The 17,917-nt window shown below is 64.7% G+C and overlaps 1 protein-coding gene across 2 annotated transcripts; it reads right to left on the bottom strand.

Moving 5' to 3' along the window:
* Window positions 1-34: 34 nt before the first annotated feature.
* On the bottom strand, window positions 35-16,160 carry PLXNA3 (plexin A3). 2 transcript variants are annotated; one of them, XM_042974812.1, is made up of 34 exons: window positions 16,104-16,160; window positions 13,604-14,227; window positions 12,669-13,208; window positions 11,999-12,181; window positions 11,042-11,170; window positions 10,871-10,971; window positions 10,388-10,511; window positions 10,131-10,287; window positions 9,952-10,051; window positions 9,664-9,778; window positions 9,297-9,497; window positions 9,064-9,160; window positions 8,733-8,923; window positions 8,508-8,653; window positions 8,316-8,436; window positions 8,072-8,208; window positions 7,793-7,963; window positions 7,414-7,507; window positions 7,091-7,330; window positions 6,872-7,015; window positions 6,568-6,802; window positions 6,336-6,478; window positions 6,000-6,256; window positions 5,809-5,875; window positions 5,565-5,711; window positions 5,320-5,479; window positions 5,062-5,165; window positions 4,790-4,886; window positions 4,314-4,504; window positions 3,889-4,058; window positions 3,189-3,401; window positions 2,900-3,050; window positions 1,282-1,391; window positions 35-882 (listed from the first exon to the last, which is right to left on the bottom strand). In XM_042974812.1, exons 2-33 carry the CDS (start codon window positions 14,198-14,200, stop codon window positions 1,296-1,298), a joined length of 5,619 nt encoding a protein of 1,872 aa, XP_042830746.1. In that variant the 5' UTR covers window positions 14,201-14,227; window positions 16,104-16,160; the 3' UTR covers window positions 35-882; window positions 1,282-1,295. The 2 variants fall into 2 exon arrangements, with proteins under 2 accessions (XP_042830746.1, XP_042830745.1); XM_042974811.1 differs by having other exon boundaries at window positions 35-1,391.
* Window positions 16,161-17,917: the final 1,757 nt, after the last annotated feature.

Here is a 17,917-nt window from a genome sequence, read left to right as displayed (position 1 = left end):
CCACCACAGTCGCAGTGCCTGCTGCGCTGGGAAGGGGACCAGGGCAGGCAGGACAGAAGTGGGGAGACTGGCACGCAGGCGAGAGACCCCCAGGCTGCGGCCAGTGGAGGTGGGGAGAAGGGAACGGGTTCCGACTGGATCTTGACGGGAGAGCCACCGGGGTTTGCTGACACGGATCGGACGTGGCCCTGGACCTCCTCAGATGCGCGGGACCCCTGCAACGGGTCACCCTTCCTCCCATAAAGGGAGCCCAGCTCCTCCAGAGTCCAACAGCCTCCCCACCTGCTTCCCTGCTCGCCGACCGCCCACCTGCCACACACTGCCACCGTTTTCCCGACGTTTAATTCAGAAACAAGGTTCCAGGAACAACGACAAAGAAGCTCATGCCAAAACAGAGGGGACAGCTGGGTTTCCGGGACCACGCGCCGGGGCCAGATTCCTCGGCGGGGGAAGAGGGAACAGAGGGGTAAGGCACTGCCGCCTCGGCCACTCGGGGCGGGCGCAGGACAGGGCAGCGGGGGTGAGGGGTCCGGGCCGAGCGGGCACCACGCCGAGGAAGCTGGGCGCTCGGGCCTGGAGAAGGAGACTTCCAGAGCCCCCAGGCCCACGTGGGGCCCTGGCACGAACCCGCTCATAGCTCCCCAGGTGCTGGGGACAGGGCGCCCGAGAAAGGTACGGTCCGACCCCCGAGAAGTCCGGAGGGGATGCCGGGACCCAGCCGCGGGGAGACCCCTGGGCGCAGCCACGGTCTGGGGATGGCTTCGCCGCATCACCCTGGGCGCCCCCCTCCTCGCCATCAAGTGCTGCTGGTGTCGGGGGCCCCTGCTCGGACCCGGCGGGGCCGGCCACGGCCAGGGGCAGGTGCCAGAGGCGAGGCCGAGGCTGACCGTGCCACCAAGGAGCCAGGACGACCCAAGGACAGAAGGGGCGTGAGGTTGTCCACATCCCAGAGAAGGGGCACGTGGTGACAGACGGACACGGTGAGGTGCAGATAAATTAAATAAATAGGTGGTTGGGGGTATAAACAGGAAGAGGGGGCAGGGGCTGGCACGACCCAGGGGCACGAGGGTAGGAGGGCGGGGATATTGCTGCTGCCAGGGTCAGGACCCTTGGTCCTGTCACCACCGCCCCCACGCAGGGCCCAAAGAAAGGCACTAATGAAGGGGGCCCGGGTGTGCGCAGGGCACGAGAGACCGGTGACCACCCCATCCCCGCCCCCGTGCCACCTGATCCAGGGCTCGGCCCCGAGATCACCTCAGGCCTGGGACGCCCCCTCCTCACCGGTTCCGCCACCCTTAGCTGTTGCCGGACACGAGGCTGATGATCTGTTCCAGTTTTTGCCGCAACTTATGCTTCCGACAGGAGGCGTCTCGGTCCAGAGCGGTGAGGACCTGGGGGAGGAGGGCCCCCCCGGAGCCGGGCTGGCGAGGAGGGGCCGCTCCCTCCCTTGCCAAGCCGTCCTCCCCTGCCTGAGCTCTTCTGTCCCTCCTGCGTCCACGCACCCCGCTCTCTGCGGGTCCCCGGCACGTGGGAAGGGCTGCAGCCCTCACCTCTGCACACGCTGCGACTTGGCCACCCCGAAGCCACCGCCTTCTCTGCTCGGCGGCCACAGTGCGGCCCTTCCCGGGAGTGGGCTGGACCCGCTGTCCCCAAACGCCCCGTCCCCTCCTGGCCCACACCCCATCTCCCCATCCCCTCCTGAACCCCAACTCCGCACCTGATCTCCCCGTCCCCTACTGACCCAGAATCTGCACCCAATCTTCACTTCCCCTCTTGACCCCCACCCTGCACCCCATCTCCCCATCCCCTCTTGAACCCCAACCTCACACCTGATCTCCCCATCCCCTCCTGACCCAGAATCTGCACCCAATCTTCACTTCCCCTCCTGACCCGCACCCCCACCCAACCTCCCCACCCCTCCTGACCCCCACCCCACACCCAATCTCCCCATCCCCTCCTGGTCTCCCCGTCTTCTCCTGACACCTACCTCCATCCTGCACCTGACTTCCTTGTCCCCTCTTGACCCCCATCTCAACCCGCACCCAACTTCCCCGTCCCCTCCTGACCCGCATCCAACCCTGTCTTTGCCGGTATCCAGGATCTCCTTGCCAAATGCGGCAACCTTCTAGGGCTTCATCGCCCTTGACTATCAGTAGCACCCCAGGAAGCCAATCATACCCTTCTCCCTCCTGACCACCCCCTTCCTGCCCCAGGTAGGTGTGTGTGTGTGTGTGTGTGTGTGTGTGTGTGTGTGTGTGTCCTGTTCCAGGAGGCCACCCTGCAGTCTTGGGGTCCCTCCCTCCGCTCCTCAGTCTCTGCTGCTGGCTCCCTGTCTTCTCTGCCACCTCTGAGTGTCCCAGGACCCCAGGACTCAGTGCGTGGGCCACTTGTACCCCTACACTGGCTCTCGGCTGCCCTTGGTGAGCTCATCCAGGCTCAGAGCTTTCTGGGCCATGTCCTGGCTGACGGGTTCTTACTTCCAGCAATAATACAATCTCAGATCCACACCTCTATGTTCCCTGTCTACTGAAGTGTGGGGTCACCAATCCCATGGGCCGGATAAGGTGCTGGCCCTGCCTACCTTCTGGCCCCACCCTAGCCCCTCAGCCCACCCCTTCCCTGGACCTTTACTTTTGCCCGAGCAGAATTTTGTTCTCTGGCCAGTGGCTTCTCTCCTAGCCCCCTCAAATCCCAGCATCTCTGGAAAGCATCACCTGTGCTAGCCTGGGGGCTGAATAGGGGAGGCGCTGCGAGCGATCTAAGAGATGGGCTCCGTGCCCCCTCTGTCCCCTCCACCACCCTCTAGTGCCCTTCACCCTCACGGGGCCCCCCCCCCGTGTTTGCCACTGACCGCACCATCAGGGCCTAACGACTGGGGGCCCGCGAGACTGGCACGCACCTCCTGGCGGTACTTGGTGACATAGAAATAGAGTTCACTGAGCGCGCTTAAGATGTTGAAGTCACTGGCATGCAGACGGGACTGCTCCACCAGGTAGGCGTCCATGTCCTGGTCGCTGATGGATGCCATCTTTGCAATGTCCCGGTAGTACCTGTTGGGACCCTGAGTAGGTCACAGAGGCAGGTGCCACCAAAGCCCCTGCCCTGGCAGTCAGGCCAGTCTCTGGGGACTTTTTCCCCAAGCTGACCCGGCATGGGGCTGCCAGGCCTTGCTTCCCCTCCCAGCCCACCTCTCCACCCAGCTCTTGTAGTTGGGGATGTCCTTGGCGTAGAGCAGCTTGTTGGACGGCGAGTCCTTGCCCAGGCGATGTTCAGACGTGGAGCAGGAGTCCATGAAAGTCTGGGCCACCACTGACAGGCAGGCGTCCGTGATGCTGTTCTTGTGGATGTCGAACACGAACTGGGGGTTCTTGATCACGTTTACCCAGAAGCGCAGAGGCAGGCTGGACAGAGGGACAGGCACCTGAAGCCCATCCCGTCAGTGCTCCCTTCTACACTTCCTGCCTGGCCTGTGCACATCTTGCCCACAAGCAGCAAGTGTGACATATTTAGAGTTGGTGGCCTTTTCTTTAAGTTTCTGCCAGACTTCAAGCAGTTAGAAATGAGAGCAAACAGCCTTCCGTCCTCGCTGCATCTCGCCCCCCGCCACGGCCACCACATGGGCCTGGCCGTCAGCACCTCTGCTCTGTGCCGGCCCCACTCCCGGCCTCCCACATGGCCCAGCGGGGCCCGTATCCGGAATCAACCGAACTCCCCTTCTGTGCTCGAGGGGCGACTGAGGCAGGCCCTCTCCTGCCTGGATGGCCACTCCAGCCCCCGTCAGTCACCCACCCCCCTGGTCTCTGAGTGCCGGCACAGCCACAGGTGTCCTCCCTTCCTCTGTCCGCCCATCCCCAGGGGGGCCAGCAGTGGCCCAGCCCAAGGCAGTACCAGTTGCTCTTCCAGGTATGGCGCACGTCAGGGTCGCTGATCTGGCGCCGGTCGGCCTGTTCATCCAGGAAATCGAACATGTACTTGATGGCCAGGGGCAGGGCTGAACCTCGGTGAGCCGTGCTGAACACGGTCTCGAAGAGGTCATCCACAAACTTCTGCAGCGTGCCCTGCAGGGGTCAGCAAGAGCACAGGTCAGGTTGGGATGGCCCCACAGCAGAACAGGGGGACAGAGGGGCAAGGAGCTTCCCTGCAGGGACAGTGCCCCAGACGGGCCCCGCCCCAGCCTCAGGCCTTGAGCAAGGCGCACCAGATTTGAAGAACCCCGCGGCCTACCCCCAGGGCAGGCCGGACCAACCGCAGGGCCAAGGCTGGGCTAGAAGATGTCTGGGCTGAGGCCGGGGTGGCTCAGGGCAGGCCCACACCTTGGTGGCCAGGAGTCGAGTCAGGTAGATCTCTGAGACCATCTTGCTGCCGCGGTCCCCCTCGCGGTGGTCAGCATGGTCGTGGTTCTTCACCAGGTGCCACAGCTTGGTGCCAGTCTCCTGGTCAGGCGTGATCATGGGTGCCCGAGAACGGAGGCTGTCGGGGCTGCTGGCTGTGCGCAGCAAGCTCTCTGGGGCAGGGGACAGGCATGCCCTTTAGGCCAGTGGGGCCATGCCAGTCATCACCACGGCTCTTGCCCCCCTCTGTTCCAGGAGCCCAGCAGGCTAAGGGGGCTGCCTACTCTTACCGGCCCACCCCACCTCCAGGCTCTATGAAAGTGGACGTCTCCCAAGGGCAAGGCCCAGGGCGACCACCAGATGCATGGTGGCCACTCAGAGAGGGGGCTCCCCAGGATGGCTGACACAGCCTCAGAGGGCACAAGGCCAATCAAGGCCATCACCCTGGAGGCACCTACCGTAGCGGCTGAGCGAGCGGGTGAAGGTAAAGGAGCTGGCCATGTTATAGGCACACACTTGTTTGGGCACCAGTGCCACCAAGGAGCCATCTGTCACCTGGAAACCACAGAGACAGAGGGGGGGCAGCACAGGAGGCTGGGGAGCCAACGGGCCTGAGCCACCACCCGCCCAGACCCTGCAGTGTGCACGTCGGAGGTACCCGAGGCTCCCCGAGGAGGGACTGTGTCCTCGAGGCAGGGCCATGGCCCCCGGGTGGCTCCCAGCCCCTCACCTGATAGTGGGCCAATGAGTTGACCCTCTTCCAGTCACACTCAATCTTCGTGGTGACGTCTTCATCCTGGAGGATGATTCGGGCCATACGGCCCTGGCGCCATTCTGTAGGCCACAGACAGCCCTTGAGGTCCTGCCCAGAGTACCCCGGGCCCCGGGGCCCACCTCCCTCAGCGGACAGAGCCCAAGCAGGGAGCGGGAATGGCAGTCAATGTAATGTGGCCACAGGGTGGGGGCCGGGAGGAAGGGGCAAGGTCACCTAGGTCCATGTCTTCGGCTTTGGGGCGCTGCGAGTACGGGACGCCCTTGTACACAGCATCCAGCAGCTTATCTTTGGCTTGGGTGACACTGTCGCAGTTCAGAACCTTCACTGGGACCTGAGTGCTGCCCTCGCTCTCCGGGAACACGCAGTGCAGGGTCTGCAGGTGAGGGGAACCACAGGCTGGACCCCGGACGAGGTGTGCCGTCATACCTGAGGCCCTGCCCACCCGACCGCCAACCCACCAGCGTCTTGTAGTCGATCTGCTGCCGGATGAGCTTGTCTTCGCTCAGGGAGTAGCGGGCCTCGCCCGTGATGGCATCGATGGGGCCCTTCTCCATCTGCTGCTTGATGGCGCAGTAGAGCAGAAACAGCGGCTCCCCAGCACACTCCTGCAGCCAGGGGCGGGCACATGTACGCTGCCCGCCCGCCCGCCAGCCAGCCGCTTCCCCGGGTCGCCCCGCCCACCCGCCCACCTGCCCAGCACACCTTCAGAAACTTGTGCAGCAGGAACGTGAACCAGTTGGTAAGCATCTTCTCAGCCACCGACTCGGTCCTAGGGCAAAAGGGGCGCTGGGCCAGACTGGAGAGGGGGCCCACCCACCTTGCTCCCCAGGCAGGAGCGGGCCTGGTGGGAGTGGGGCCGGCAGGAGGCGGGGCCGGGGCCCTGCAGCACCTACCTGCGCAGAAGCAGCTTGGGGTGGTTCTTGCTCTCCAGGTTCTTCTCTATGAGGTCCGCCAGCAGCTGCTTGAGCAGCCCCGTGGCGTAATCGAGGCGGCTGTGCAGGACCACCATGGTGAGCGAGGCCACGGTACCACGGTCGCGCATGGAAAAGCTGCTCTGGGCCTCCAGCGTGTGGATGAAGGTGAGCACGAAGGCGCGGCTGTGCAGCAGCTGTCCAAAGAGGCGCAGGGCCTTCTCGACGTTGGGGGGGGTCTGGGAGGGACAGGGTGTCTCAGAGATGGGGGGAGGCGTGGCAGGGGATGAGGGCCAGGCAGGCGAGCTGGGGACTCACATCCAGCTCCTTGAGCACCGGATGGGCCTCAATGCCCGGGAAGAGCACGCGAACGGCATAAGTCCGGTAGTCCAGGAAAGGGATCTGCACCCCGTCCATGTGGTTGGTCAGCTCATTGATATCCGTCTGCAGCTCAGCAAAGGCTGGGGAGGGCGGGGAGGAAGAATGAGCGCAGCGGGAGGGGAGAGGCTCCCAGCCCACCCGCCCTGCACCACACCACCGTCCCAGGCACCTTCCTTGCATTCCAGAGCCACGCGGGACTCCAAGTTGTCCATCTGTAGCTGAAGCCGCTTGAGCGTGCGGTCTGCATCCTGAGTCTTGCGCTTATAGGCGACCAGCACAGCGGTGATGGCCAGCAGCAAGAGCCCGCCGCCCACCGCCAGGCCCACCATGGCCGGCAGAGTCAGCGCCCGCTCGGCCGTGATGTGCAGGGTGCCCAGCCAGAACTCCAGGCCACCTACCAGTACCTGCAGGGACAACCCCACTGTGAGCTGACCCCCACGCCCACCCGGTGGCCTCCCCCACCTCCCACGCACCATGACAGGCTGCCGGCCCGTCTGGCTAGGTGAGTCGCACAGGAGCTGCGTGTCGGAGACAGTGAGCGCACACGGCTGGCCCCCGATCAGCACCGTGTAGTTGAGGCGGGAGCTGCCAGCTGCTGCGGGGATCAGATTCTTGCCCTGTGGGTGGAGGGCGCGGTCAGCCAGGGCTCCCCACCTCCCGACCTCTCCTGGTCCACTGTGCCCCACTCGCACCTTCAACACTACGTGGGAGCCAGGCTTGACATCCAGGACACCGGAGGGCCCCAGTGGCTCGAAGCTGGGATCAGGGTAGTAGGTGAAGGAGGACCGGTTGAGGGAGCGGGCTGTCTGCACATGATCCAGCAGGAAGCCAAACTCATCAGGGTGTTCACCCTGGGCCTGTGGCTGGGGCCGTCCCAGGAAGATGCCGGGGGCCTTACACAGCATGGCGGTATCGTTGATCACCTGGCATGTCTGCAGGGACAAGGGAGGGCAGCCCGGCACATGAAGCCACAGGTGGCAGGGTTAGGGGCAGGGCGAGGACCGCTGGCACTCACGTTGGTGGTCTCGATGCCTCGGTACTTGGCCCGGACCCGGGGCTCCTGGACGGTCAGTAGGTGGGTCCCACTCACAGTGATGGCAGTGCTTCCACTGGGGGCAGTGGGGGAGGGGCCTCAGGCTCCCTCCGCCACTGCTCCCAGCCTGGCCTCCAGAGAGTTATCACGGCTGCCATGGAGCCCGTGGCCTCCCCCACCCCAGGCCGCTGGGTGAAGGCCAGGTGCCATGTTGTTGGGAGGACCCTGCCCCCCTCTGCCAATGAGGGCTCAGGCTTGGAGGACGCGTAACTTGATGCCCTGGGCCCCAGTCACCAAGCGAGGCCCCGGGACAGGAGCTCAGGGACACAGTCCCCGACCCACACTCCTCCTCAGGTCTTACTTGATGATGCTCCAGGTGGGCTCAAGGCGAGTGACCGTAGGGTCCTGGGTGTAGGTGTAGAAGACGCCGGGACTAGAAATGTTGGCACGGTCGATGGCCAGAGTGATGGGGGCCTGGCTGGGGCCCAGGGTGGACACGGGCGAGATACACACGATTGTCTCGGCGTCTCTCCTGTTGGTAAGTGGGGCGCTGAGAGCAGGTAGCCCGGGGCCATGACTCACCCTGCCCTTGTGGCCCCCTACCCAGTGCCCAGGCCGGAGCTGACGGGGCCCCGCCCACCTCACGAACTGGCACTCGCCATCTCTCACAGTCACTGTGACCCTGCTGCCGGCATCCAGAGAGCTCCCGGAGATGGTGAGCCGTGTGCCCCCGGAAGCTGGGCCCCGACCGGGACTTACGCGGTCAAACGCTGGCGTCTGTGGGAGAAGCGGCCCTGAGGAGAGGGAGGAGGTGGCCCGGTGCAGGTGGGGGGGGGAGGGGCCTCAGGTGGGAGGGGAGGGGGAAGGACGGGCAGCCCACACACCACGAAACTGTAGAGCTGTTCGGACTGTGTGCGGAAGTCAGCGGAACAGTCGCCCACACAGAGCTCCGCGGGCCCCGGCGGTGGGCTGGGCACCAGCGACTCCCCCATCTCACACACGATCCTACGGGTGAGAGAAGGTCAGGGCTGGGGGCAGACAGCCCAGGGCTCGGGCGCCCGCACGGCCGCACTCACCTCTCGGCGCTGATGTACTCGGAGGGGATAGGGTTGCAGCGCACACCTGCGACCCGCAGGCCCACGTCCCGGTAGCTGAGGCCCAGGTTCTCACCCACGATGGTGACCCGAGTGCCTCCCTCCTTGGGCCCCATGAGCGGGTGGATCTGCAGAGCAGCACAATAGGCGAGGGTGAGCCCAGACTCGTGGGTACCTGGCAGACGGAAGGAGACCGGGGAGGCTGACCTGGGCGATGCGAGGGTGGCTGCAGCGGGCACCCTTCTGGCTCGGGTGCATCCAGTTGGTCTTGGGGGCCGGGCAGTGGGCCCGCAGCTGGCACCTGTGCTCCGAGACGCACCAGCCGCAGTTGAAGCGAGGGTCAGCCTTGAGGCAGAGGCCGCAGCTGGGCCGCCGTGCCCAGCACTTGTACAAGAGAGCTGCGGGCAGAGGGCACCGCTGGGGGCGGCCGCGGGGCGCCAGGGGCACCGAGGACCCCGATGCGGGGTCCCCCTGCCGCACCTGGCCCCAGTTCGCGCCCACCGTGCCCCAGGCCCTTCAGCCCCATGCTGCCCCGCACCTCGGAAGGTGGCAGGCTTGTCGATGGCGAAATCGCCATCCCAGACCACGGAGAAGTCCAGCTCGGTGTCACCGTACTCGTCGCCTTCGTAGGAGTACTGGGAGAGAGGGACCCGCGTCACCCCAGAGCAGAGGTGCTCAGAAGGTCCCCCGCCAGAGGCACGTCAGGCTCTCCGAGCAGCGAGCTGGGCGCAGACCCGCACGGCCAGCACGCCCCGCGGGAGGGGGCCTCACCGACGCGTTCTGGCACTGCACGCTGCTGCTGTTGAAGCGCACGGCCGGCACCCGTTGCTGCCGCCCCTGCACCCGGACCACGCACTCGTAGTTCTTCTGGCCCGACTGCGGCTGCGGCAGGTTCTTGGCCCGCAGGGTAAGGGGCTGCATGACACCGACTGGGATCAAGAGGTCCCCGCCGGGCAGGATCTCAGGGCAACCCTGCGGGGAGACCACCCGTCAGCCACACACCCACCGCTGCCATCTGGGCCCAGCTGGGCTGGCCCCAAACTGAAGAGGCTCCGGGATAGCAATGAGAACAAAGGCAGAAAAGCCGGAGGCCAGCCCACGTGGAGCCCAGCCCCCTCGCGCACGGCACCCGCCTCACCTCAGGGCTGTGGACCCTGCCCTCCTGGAAGGAGCACTCTTGGGGGTGGCTGGTGCACACGTGGCGGTACTTACACCAGTGGCAGGGGTACGGGCTGCCGACGCAGGACATGCACCTGCGGGGAGAGGCTTCGCGAATAACGCAGAAGACCAGGCCGCGCTCTCACCACTCGCCCACGGGGCACACGGGAAGCCCCAGGGAGGAGGGGCCGGGGCCCACCTGAGGCCCACACAACACAGCAGGGGACGGAGGGGTGTGGGGACAGAGGTCAGAGATGCCAGTACTCACGACCGGAGTACGCTGCAGTTGTAGAAGACGAAGTCGACCCCGGCGAACTTCACGCCAGTCTCCTTGGACAGCAGCTGCAGCCGCACAGTGTGCGTGGCCCCTGTGGCGAGCCCAGGGGCGGCCGTGAGCGGGCCCGGGACGCAGAGTGTCCCCATCCCGGAAAGCCCCAGCCTACTGACCGTGCCCCCTGGTGAGAGCCCGCAGCTCCCGGAGGGAGGGCGACGGGCACCGCAGCTCCCCGGAGGGCAGCAGGACGGCTTGACTCTCCGCCACCTCCTCAAAGGTACAGCTCACGCCGACGCTGAGGTCCGGCACGTTGCGCACGGCCACGGTCAGCTGGGGAAGGCGGAGGAGTCCGAGCGGGAGGCGTCCCCCCCCCCCCCCCGACACACACACACACGCGGGCCCACGCACCCCCACCCATCACAGCGCTTACCTGCACCCCGGGTGACGTCACTGAAACGTTGTTGGGCCGGACCCGCACCTGGACACACTTGCTCAGCTCCTCGGCGAAGCCACGGGGGGCGGAAGCACCCGGACAGGCTCCTTCACGGCAGCATCTGCGTGGGGTTAGGCCAGAGCCCGTTATACAGCTGTCCCGAGGGCCCCGGCCGGGCGGCGGGAGGGTACGCATACGTCCGCAGGGAAGAGGGGATGGCCAGCCCAGCCCACGGTGCCAGGCAGCAGCATGCTTTGGCCTCGTCCCCTGGGCCCTGAGGGCTGTCACTCGGGATGGGGGCTCCGCTCATGGGCTGAAGTAGGAGGGGACGGAGGCAGAGGCCACGAGGGTATGACTGGGAGAAATGGGTACGTGGGCAAGGGCACGCCCTGCCCACCCCAATCAGCGGGCATCGCCGGCTCCTCCCAGGAGCAGGACCCCTGCAGACCCTTCCTCCCCACCCGGCCCTGTGGCCCTCACCTGTGCTGCAACACACACCAACCGCAGTGCGGGTCCCCCGAGCCGAGGCAGGCCGCGCAGCTCGTGTACTGCTCGCACGTCTCCACCGGGAGCTGGCTCACCTGGGGACGGCGGCGTCAGTACCCGCCCTGCCCCCACCCCGCCACCCGCTGCCGCCTGCCACGAGCCTACCTGCTTCTCACTCAGGAGGTAGATGTGCCGGTGGTCAGGGCTGAAGAGCAGGTCTCGAAGGATGGGGCTGCCATCCACCACGGGCACCGTCTCGTACAGGTGGGCATACTGGGAGCCGTCAACCCGGACCTGGGCCGCGAGACACGCTGGCCTGATGCCACAGGGTGCCACACACACCCAGGACATCCACTTGTCAAGCCAGGGACTTTCCAGGTCGTGGCCAAGCTGAAGCCAGGGCCTGGTGGGGCTCAGCTCTCAACCTGCCCACTCCCGAGATGGCCACAGGCAGGGGGAGAGCTTTCTGGGGGATGACAGACACCATTCCGGAATGAGCTCATGCTGACAGTTACACCCTCTGCAAACTTACTAAAACCACGGACTGTACGCTTTAAGTGGGAGAAGTGTATGCTTTGCGGGCGATGCCTCCGTGAAGTGATTAGAGGTACAAACAAGGGCGCAGGAGGGGGAGCAGACCAGGCCCCCCAGAAGTCACTGGCTCCCTTCACAAACCCTCCCCAGCCAACCCCAGAACTCCTGGGGACAACTCCGTATTTGCCGGGTGAGCTGGACGAGCTCGTGGCGGCTCTCCTGACCGCTGTCCCTTCGGAGTGAGCACACTGGCGCTCCCAGAGTGCGTCTCCCCCTTTCATGCTACCCCGTCTCGGAACGGAAACAGCCCTGGTGCCCATGAGGGGACAAGAGGGCGAAAGGGGTTACATTCACATTTTTCTCCTTCGTTCAACTGAGGACCCAGCATGATGGCTCAGCCAGGGCCCCTGCACTCCCAGCAGAGAGGCCTCGAGACCTATCTGGTCCGTGTCACGGGAAGCCAGCAACTGAGGCCACAGTGGGCACTGGTGTTGGAGAGGGCGGGTGGCTGAGGAGCCGCCTGTGGAGCGTGGCCAGGTTCCTGGGGCCCAGCCCGGGAAGCCCCCCCTCCCCCGGCCCTCGCCCTACCTTCTTTAGACTGCCGGTACGAGTGCCAATGAAGACCACAGAGTGCCGGCGGTAGGTGTAGGCGGCCACACTGGCCATACCGTCGCTGCTGTCAGCCAGCAGGGGCAGCCCCTCGATCACGTGTAGGCCACCCAGTGGCTGGTTCAACACCAGCCCGCAGAAGTTTCCGTTTATCTGCATGGGCTGGTGAAACAGGATGGGTGCGGTGAGAATCCGAGCTTCGGGGCGCCAGCTGGACAGAGGGCAGAGACCCCATATTCCGGACGGGAACTGGATCTGGAACCGGCTCCCCCCACCAGCCAAGACCAGCGGCTTGCCCTAGGAGCCCACAGGAAGCCAGCGGCTCAGGAGGAGGAGGAGGAGGAGGAGCGGGGGAGGGGGGGTGAGGCTGAGGCAGCGGGTGGCCCCCGGACACACCACACACCTCCGAGGCCTGCGGGACGGACGGCACAGGGCCGCCCAGGAGCAGGAGCGCGGAGCACCCGGAAGCCGGCAGCTCGTGAACAGAGAGCACCCGTCAACAGTGAGAAGGCGGCCGGGGAAGAAAGGGGAGCCGCAGAGGGCGGGGGCAACGAGGGCGGGAATCCCTGACAGGAAGACACGGCGTTCCAGGGTAGGGTGCGGGCACTGAGGCCGGGGCCCTGCGGCGCAGGCGCGGGCGCGAGCTCACAGTGTTGATGCAGGGCAGCTCCTTGTTCAGCAGCCAGGGCAGGGCCAGCGTGCCCTCCCCCCGGTAGCAGGACTGGATGCGGCGCCGGATGTGGGCGTTGATGTTGCTGAGGGTGAAGAGGCAGAGGACGGTCTGCCGCGGCGGGCTGGCCCGGTTCTTCTGGCCCTGAGAGAAGACCGTGAAGAGGACGTCCTCGTCGGGCGGCACGCCCAGGGCCTGGGCCAGCAGCAGGCCAGGCTTGGCCAGGTGGGCGCTCTGCACCAGGCGGTACTCCACGCCTCGCCAGGAGCAGCCGATGGGGAACTCCACGTACGAGTAGAACTCCGAGTCCCCAGCGCACATGCGCACGATCTTGGACGTGAAGAATTTCTCGCCCGCCGTGTCGAGCAGTGTCTGCTGGGTGTCCAGCTGCAGCGTCAGGAAGTACACGAAGGAGGCGCTCACAAAGCCGTAGATGTAGTAGATGTCAAAGGCGGGGTACAGGGACAGCGTGTCTGAGGGGATCTTGATCTGCGAGGAGACGAATTCGTCCTGGTACACCTGTGGAGGGGGTTCAGGAGAGAGCATGGGACGAGGCCCGTGTCCTTTGCCAACCTCCCAGACCCTGGCCTCTCGGCCCCCACAACCCCACTCCCGGCCCTGCTCCCAGGACACGATCGCCCCCTGGGGCCTCCCTCATGATCCCACTCTGCCTGCAGAGTCATAGGAGCGCAGCTCGGAAAGGCCGCCGAGGGCGGGCTGAGCAGCACCCTCCTGGGCCCCAGCCCGGCCTCCCGGCCTCAGCGGCTGGCCTCCTCCTGGATCAGGGCTCTTCTGGTGGCAGAGCCAGGACAGGGTGCAGGAAGGAGGGAGACGAGAGGGGTAAGAAGAGGCAGCAGGGGAGGAGGGCCCGGCAGCCCGTCTGACAAGGTGAACAGGCGAGCGGGCTCACCCACCAGACTGAACATGTCGGCCCCGTCCTCGTCGCTGATGAGCTTGCGCGAGCTGAGGGTGGGGAAGTACTCAGACTTGCCGTCCACGGCCGTGCCCACGAACAGCTTGCTGGGCCCCCGAGCCTGCTCCACAATGACGCCGGCCATGGAGTCAGGCTCCTGGGCTCCCGACAGGTAGTGCTCCTTGCGGTGGTGCGGCTCACCCAGCTTGAAGAGGTCGTCCAGGCGCAAGAACTGGCAGATGCCTTGCCAGATGCTGCCACAGGCCACCAGGCGGCGGGCCGCATAGTCTATGAGCAGCAGCTTGTTCACGTTGTCGACAGGTGCTAGGCGGTGGGCACACACTCGCATGCTGGGAGGTGGGTAGCAGCGAGCATTGTCCTCAACAGGCCCCGTGACGTGCGCCCGGAGCTCAGTCAGATTGGGGGCCAGCTTGAAGACGCGGTTCACCGCACCCACGAACACCTCCCCGGTCACCCGGTGCACAGCCAGGTGGGTGAGCGTCGTGTCTGTCACCGAGAAGGAAGGGAAGGGCCTGCCGCTGCCCAGGGCCCCCCCCACGGCAAGGAGGACCAGCAGGAGGAGGCAGACAGCAGGCATGGCCGGCAGCTGCGCCCGAGGACAGGCCTGGGGAGAAGAAGCAAGCGCAAATCAGAGGCCCAGGCCCAAGCTGCCTGCCTTCCTTCTGCCCCACTGGCCTAGGGCCTCCAGCGGACCGAGCACCATGCCACAGAGGGTGGAGGCCACTCCTCCACCAGGGGACCACAGAGTCCCAGATGGTGCCAGTGGCTGGGAGACAAGGAGGGCCTCCACCAGGGCGCATGAGTGAGCAGCGAGCACAGGCAGGCTTGAGGGCCATCAATCATCCCCCACCCCTGCTGGAAAGGAGCCAGGAGGCCTCCCCACAACCGGGCCACACCCAAGGGGGCAGCAGAGCCAGATGCTGAAAAAGGAAGGGTGGGAGGCCCTCCCAGAATGAGACCCCAAACACCAGATCCTGGAGCTTAGGGTGGCCAGCCACACGCAAGAGCCACTACAGGCAAGTCCCAGGCCACAGAGACGCCCCACGCCCAAGTTGGGGGAAGGGGAAAGGCGGAGAGTGAACAATCCTAAGTGTGCGTGTGGGGGGGGGGGGGGGGACACCACTCCAGAGTGGCATTGCCACCAGGAGACCCAGGTCAGAGGTCTGAGGCATCCAGATCTGAGACTGGACCCGGTGCCATCACACCCGGAGTCCTGGCCCCAGCTGCCTCCTCGCCCCAAGGGCCTCCCCTAGCTGGCTGTCCAGGAGCCTGCTGTCTGGCCTACCCACCGCAACACAAAGCCGAGTTGTGCCTGCCCCCACAGCCACGCGCCAAGACAGACATAAGTCAGGCTGTGCTCAGGCACAGCCAGACAGATGGCCCAGGGAGCCCTGTGCAGCTCTCCCTCCAAATCCAGAGGTTAGCTGGGGAACAGGAGGTGTCGGGTGGGGGGGGGGGGTGCAAGGAGCCCTACGGAAAGGAAGCAATGTCCCTAAATCCAGCGAGGCCCTGGGGAGATGGGGTGGGGGCCAAGTGCCCAGCTTGGCTAGGTCTTCACCCCCAGGCCACACCCAGCTTTCTGGCCAGCTCTAGGCAGCAAAGACAGCAGAGCAGTGTCATGGCACCCAGTGGAGCAGGGCTCAGAGCTACCCTCTCTGTGCCCAAGCCCCAAGGGAAACACAAGGTACCCAGCTCGGGGGGCGGGGGTACAGGGGACCAAACTAAGAATGCATAGGAGATAGAAAAGAAAAAATGCATTTGATAGAACAAGGAACAGGCCCTTCTTGAAACTGAAGAGTTTCAGCTCAGACTGATCATCTCTCTGGGGCTCTTTTGTCAGGTCTGCATCCTGGACCCCTAATGCAACAGCCAGAGAAGAAAGGGAGGCGGAAGAGATGGGGGTGCCATATCCCACCCTCACCTCCTCCACAACCGGCAGGAATACAGGCCTAGGAATGGAGATGGGGGCAGGGGAGAGGTCAGGAGGGAGACCTGGAGAGGCAGGATGTGCCACCCAAGCCCCCACCCCAACCTCCACCTGTAAGTGGGAGCCTCAGGCATCACAGGCACACCCAGCTGTCTGCCCGAGGAGAGAGACAGCCCTACACAGAGATATGGCCCCAGGGTCCCACTCCCCGATGCCCCCCACCGTGCTGCTGGCCTGGCTCGCCCAGCCCCCACAGGGGGCACTCCTCAACGGACCCACGAGGACCCCGGTGGATGCAGGCGCCTCAGCAATCCTTGGACGGGCCGCTCCTCAGCCACAAAGGGTCCACATAGGGCAGGGGAGCTGGGCTCAGGCTGGCCGTCTTTGCAGGCGCTGGGCACGAAGGACCACTCAGGCCGGCGTCCAAGATGCAAGAGCAGAGGTAGGGCCCGACCCCCTCGAGGCCGAACCCAACCTCCGAGCTGCCCGAATCCCGGGCCACCGAGCAGTCCGTCCCCTCACGGGCGGCGGGGTATGGAGGCCACCTACCTACCTGTCCCTCCGCTGCCGCTGGCTCCGGGTGGCCGCCTGCCAGCCACGTGGACGCGCCCCCGAGCCCCACACCGGCCCCACTCGCGCGTCCCCGCCGCCGCGCCCCGCGCGCGCCCCCGCCGCCGCCCACACACTGGGCAGGCCCGCGGCCGCCGGGGCCTTTTAAAACCCGGACCGTACCACCGCGCCGGGCAGGGGCGCCCAGGGAGGGCCGGGCGGCCGGGCGCGCGGGCGAGGGCCTCTCCTACCCCGGGGCCGGGGGGAGCCCAGCGCGCAGCCGGGGACCCCAGGAACCGCCTGGGTGTCCGCCCAGCGAGCCGACCCCCCCTCGCACAATGGCCGCGTCCGCGGCGCGTGCCTCTCCCTCTACTCCCCGCCCGCCGCCTGGGGCAACCCTGGGACCGGCGCGCGCCCGCGCCACACCCCCTCGGGCCCGGCGCGCCGCTGCGCCGGCGCGCACAGACCCCGCCCCGCCCAGGCGCTCCGAGGCGCGCCCCTGGCCACCTGCTGCCGGTGCGCCGGTGGCCGTGTGTCGACCTGCCAGGCGCGCACCAGCCGACGTCCGCGCGGTCCTTGCTCCGGACACCCTCCCCCTCAGGATCCGTAACCCGGAGGGCCCACAGCTAATACCGTGCAAGTGCCCAGCACGAGGACGGGAGGCTGTCAGCCATCTACACCCGGCCCCTTACCCAGCCCGCCACCGCCACCGCGGCCCGGAATCTGGAGATTTCATTCCCTTGCTTTCTTTTTCCTTTTCTTTGTAAACAGCTTTATTAAGATAGAATGCGCCTATCACGTAAATCACCCATTTAAGGTGTAACACTCGGTGAGTTGTAGTATATTCACAAACTTGTGCAACCACCCCGTCAAATTATAGGACATTTCATCACCCCCAAAGGAAACCCCCATACTCATAAATAGTCCCCCCACCCAGTCCCCCCCTTCCCCAGCGGGCAACCACTGATCTACTTTCTGACTATGGATTTGCCTGTTCCGGACATTTCATATGAACGGACTCATACAATTTGCATGCGTCTTTCAGGTCTGGGTTCTCTCACTTTACCGTAACGTTTTCAAGGTTCATCCGTGTTGTAGCATGGATCAGGACTTCGTCTCCTTTTAGGGCTAAACAATATTCCATTACATGGATATATCACATTTCTCCATTCATCAATTGATGAGCATCTGGGCTTTTTCTATCTTTTGGCTGTTGTGAATAATGCTGTTAAGAACATTCGTGTACAAGTTTTTTGTATGAACACATTTTCCTTTCCCCTCCACCTAGGAGTGGGATTTCTGGGTCACATGATAACTATTTTTAACATTTTGAGAAAAATGGCCAAAGAGCTTTCCAAAGTAGCTGCACCATTTTACATTCCCATCAGCAGTGTATGAGGGTTCCAATTTCTCCACATTCTGACAAACCCTTATTATCTGATTGTTTCTAGCCATCCCAGTGGGTGTGAAATGGTATCTTGTTTTGATTTGCATTTCCCTGATGACGAATGATGTTGAGCATCTTTTCATGAGTTCCTTGGTCATTTGCATGTCTTCTGTGATATACAAAGCAATCTGAAACATCTATTCAAGCTCTGCCCATTTTTTAAATGTTTTGTTTATTCTTGAGAGAGAGACAGAGCATGAGCAGGAGAGGAGCAGAGCAAGAGAGGGACACAGAATCTAAAGCAGGCTGGGCTCTGAGCTGTCTGCACAGAGCCTGATGTGGGGCTCGAACTCACAGGCCATGAGACCATGACCTGAGCCAAAGTCGGACGCTCAACCGACTGAGCCACCCGGGCGCCCCTAAGCTCTGCC

Source organism: Panthera tigris, chromosome X, assembly GCF_018350195.1.
Source record: "Panthera tigris isolate Pti1 chromosome X, P.tigris_Pti1_mat1.1, whole genome shotgun sequence".
In the NCBI taxonomy this organism is placed as follows: domain Eukaryota; kingdom Metazoa; phylum Chordata; class Mammalia; order Carnivora; family Felidae; genus Panthera; species Panthera tigris.
This window is presented reverse-complemented; position numbering and strand designations above follow the sequence as displayed.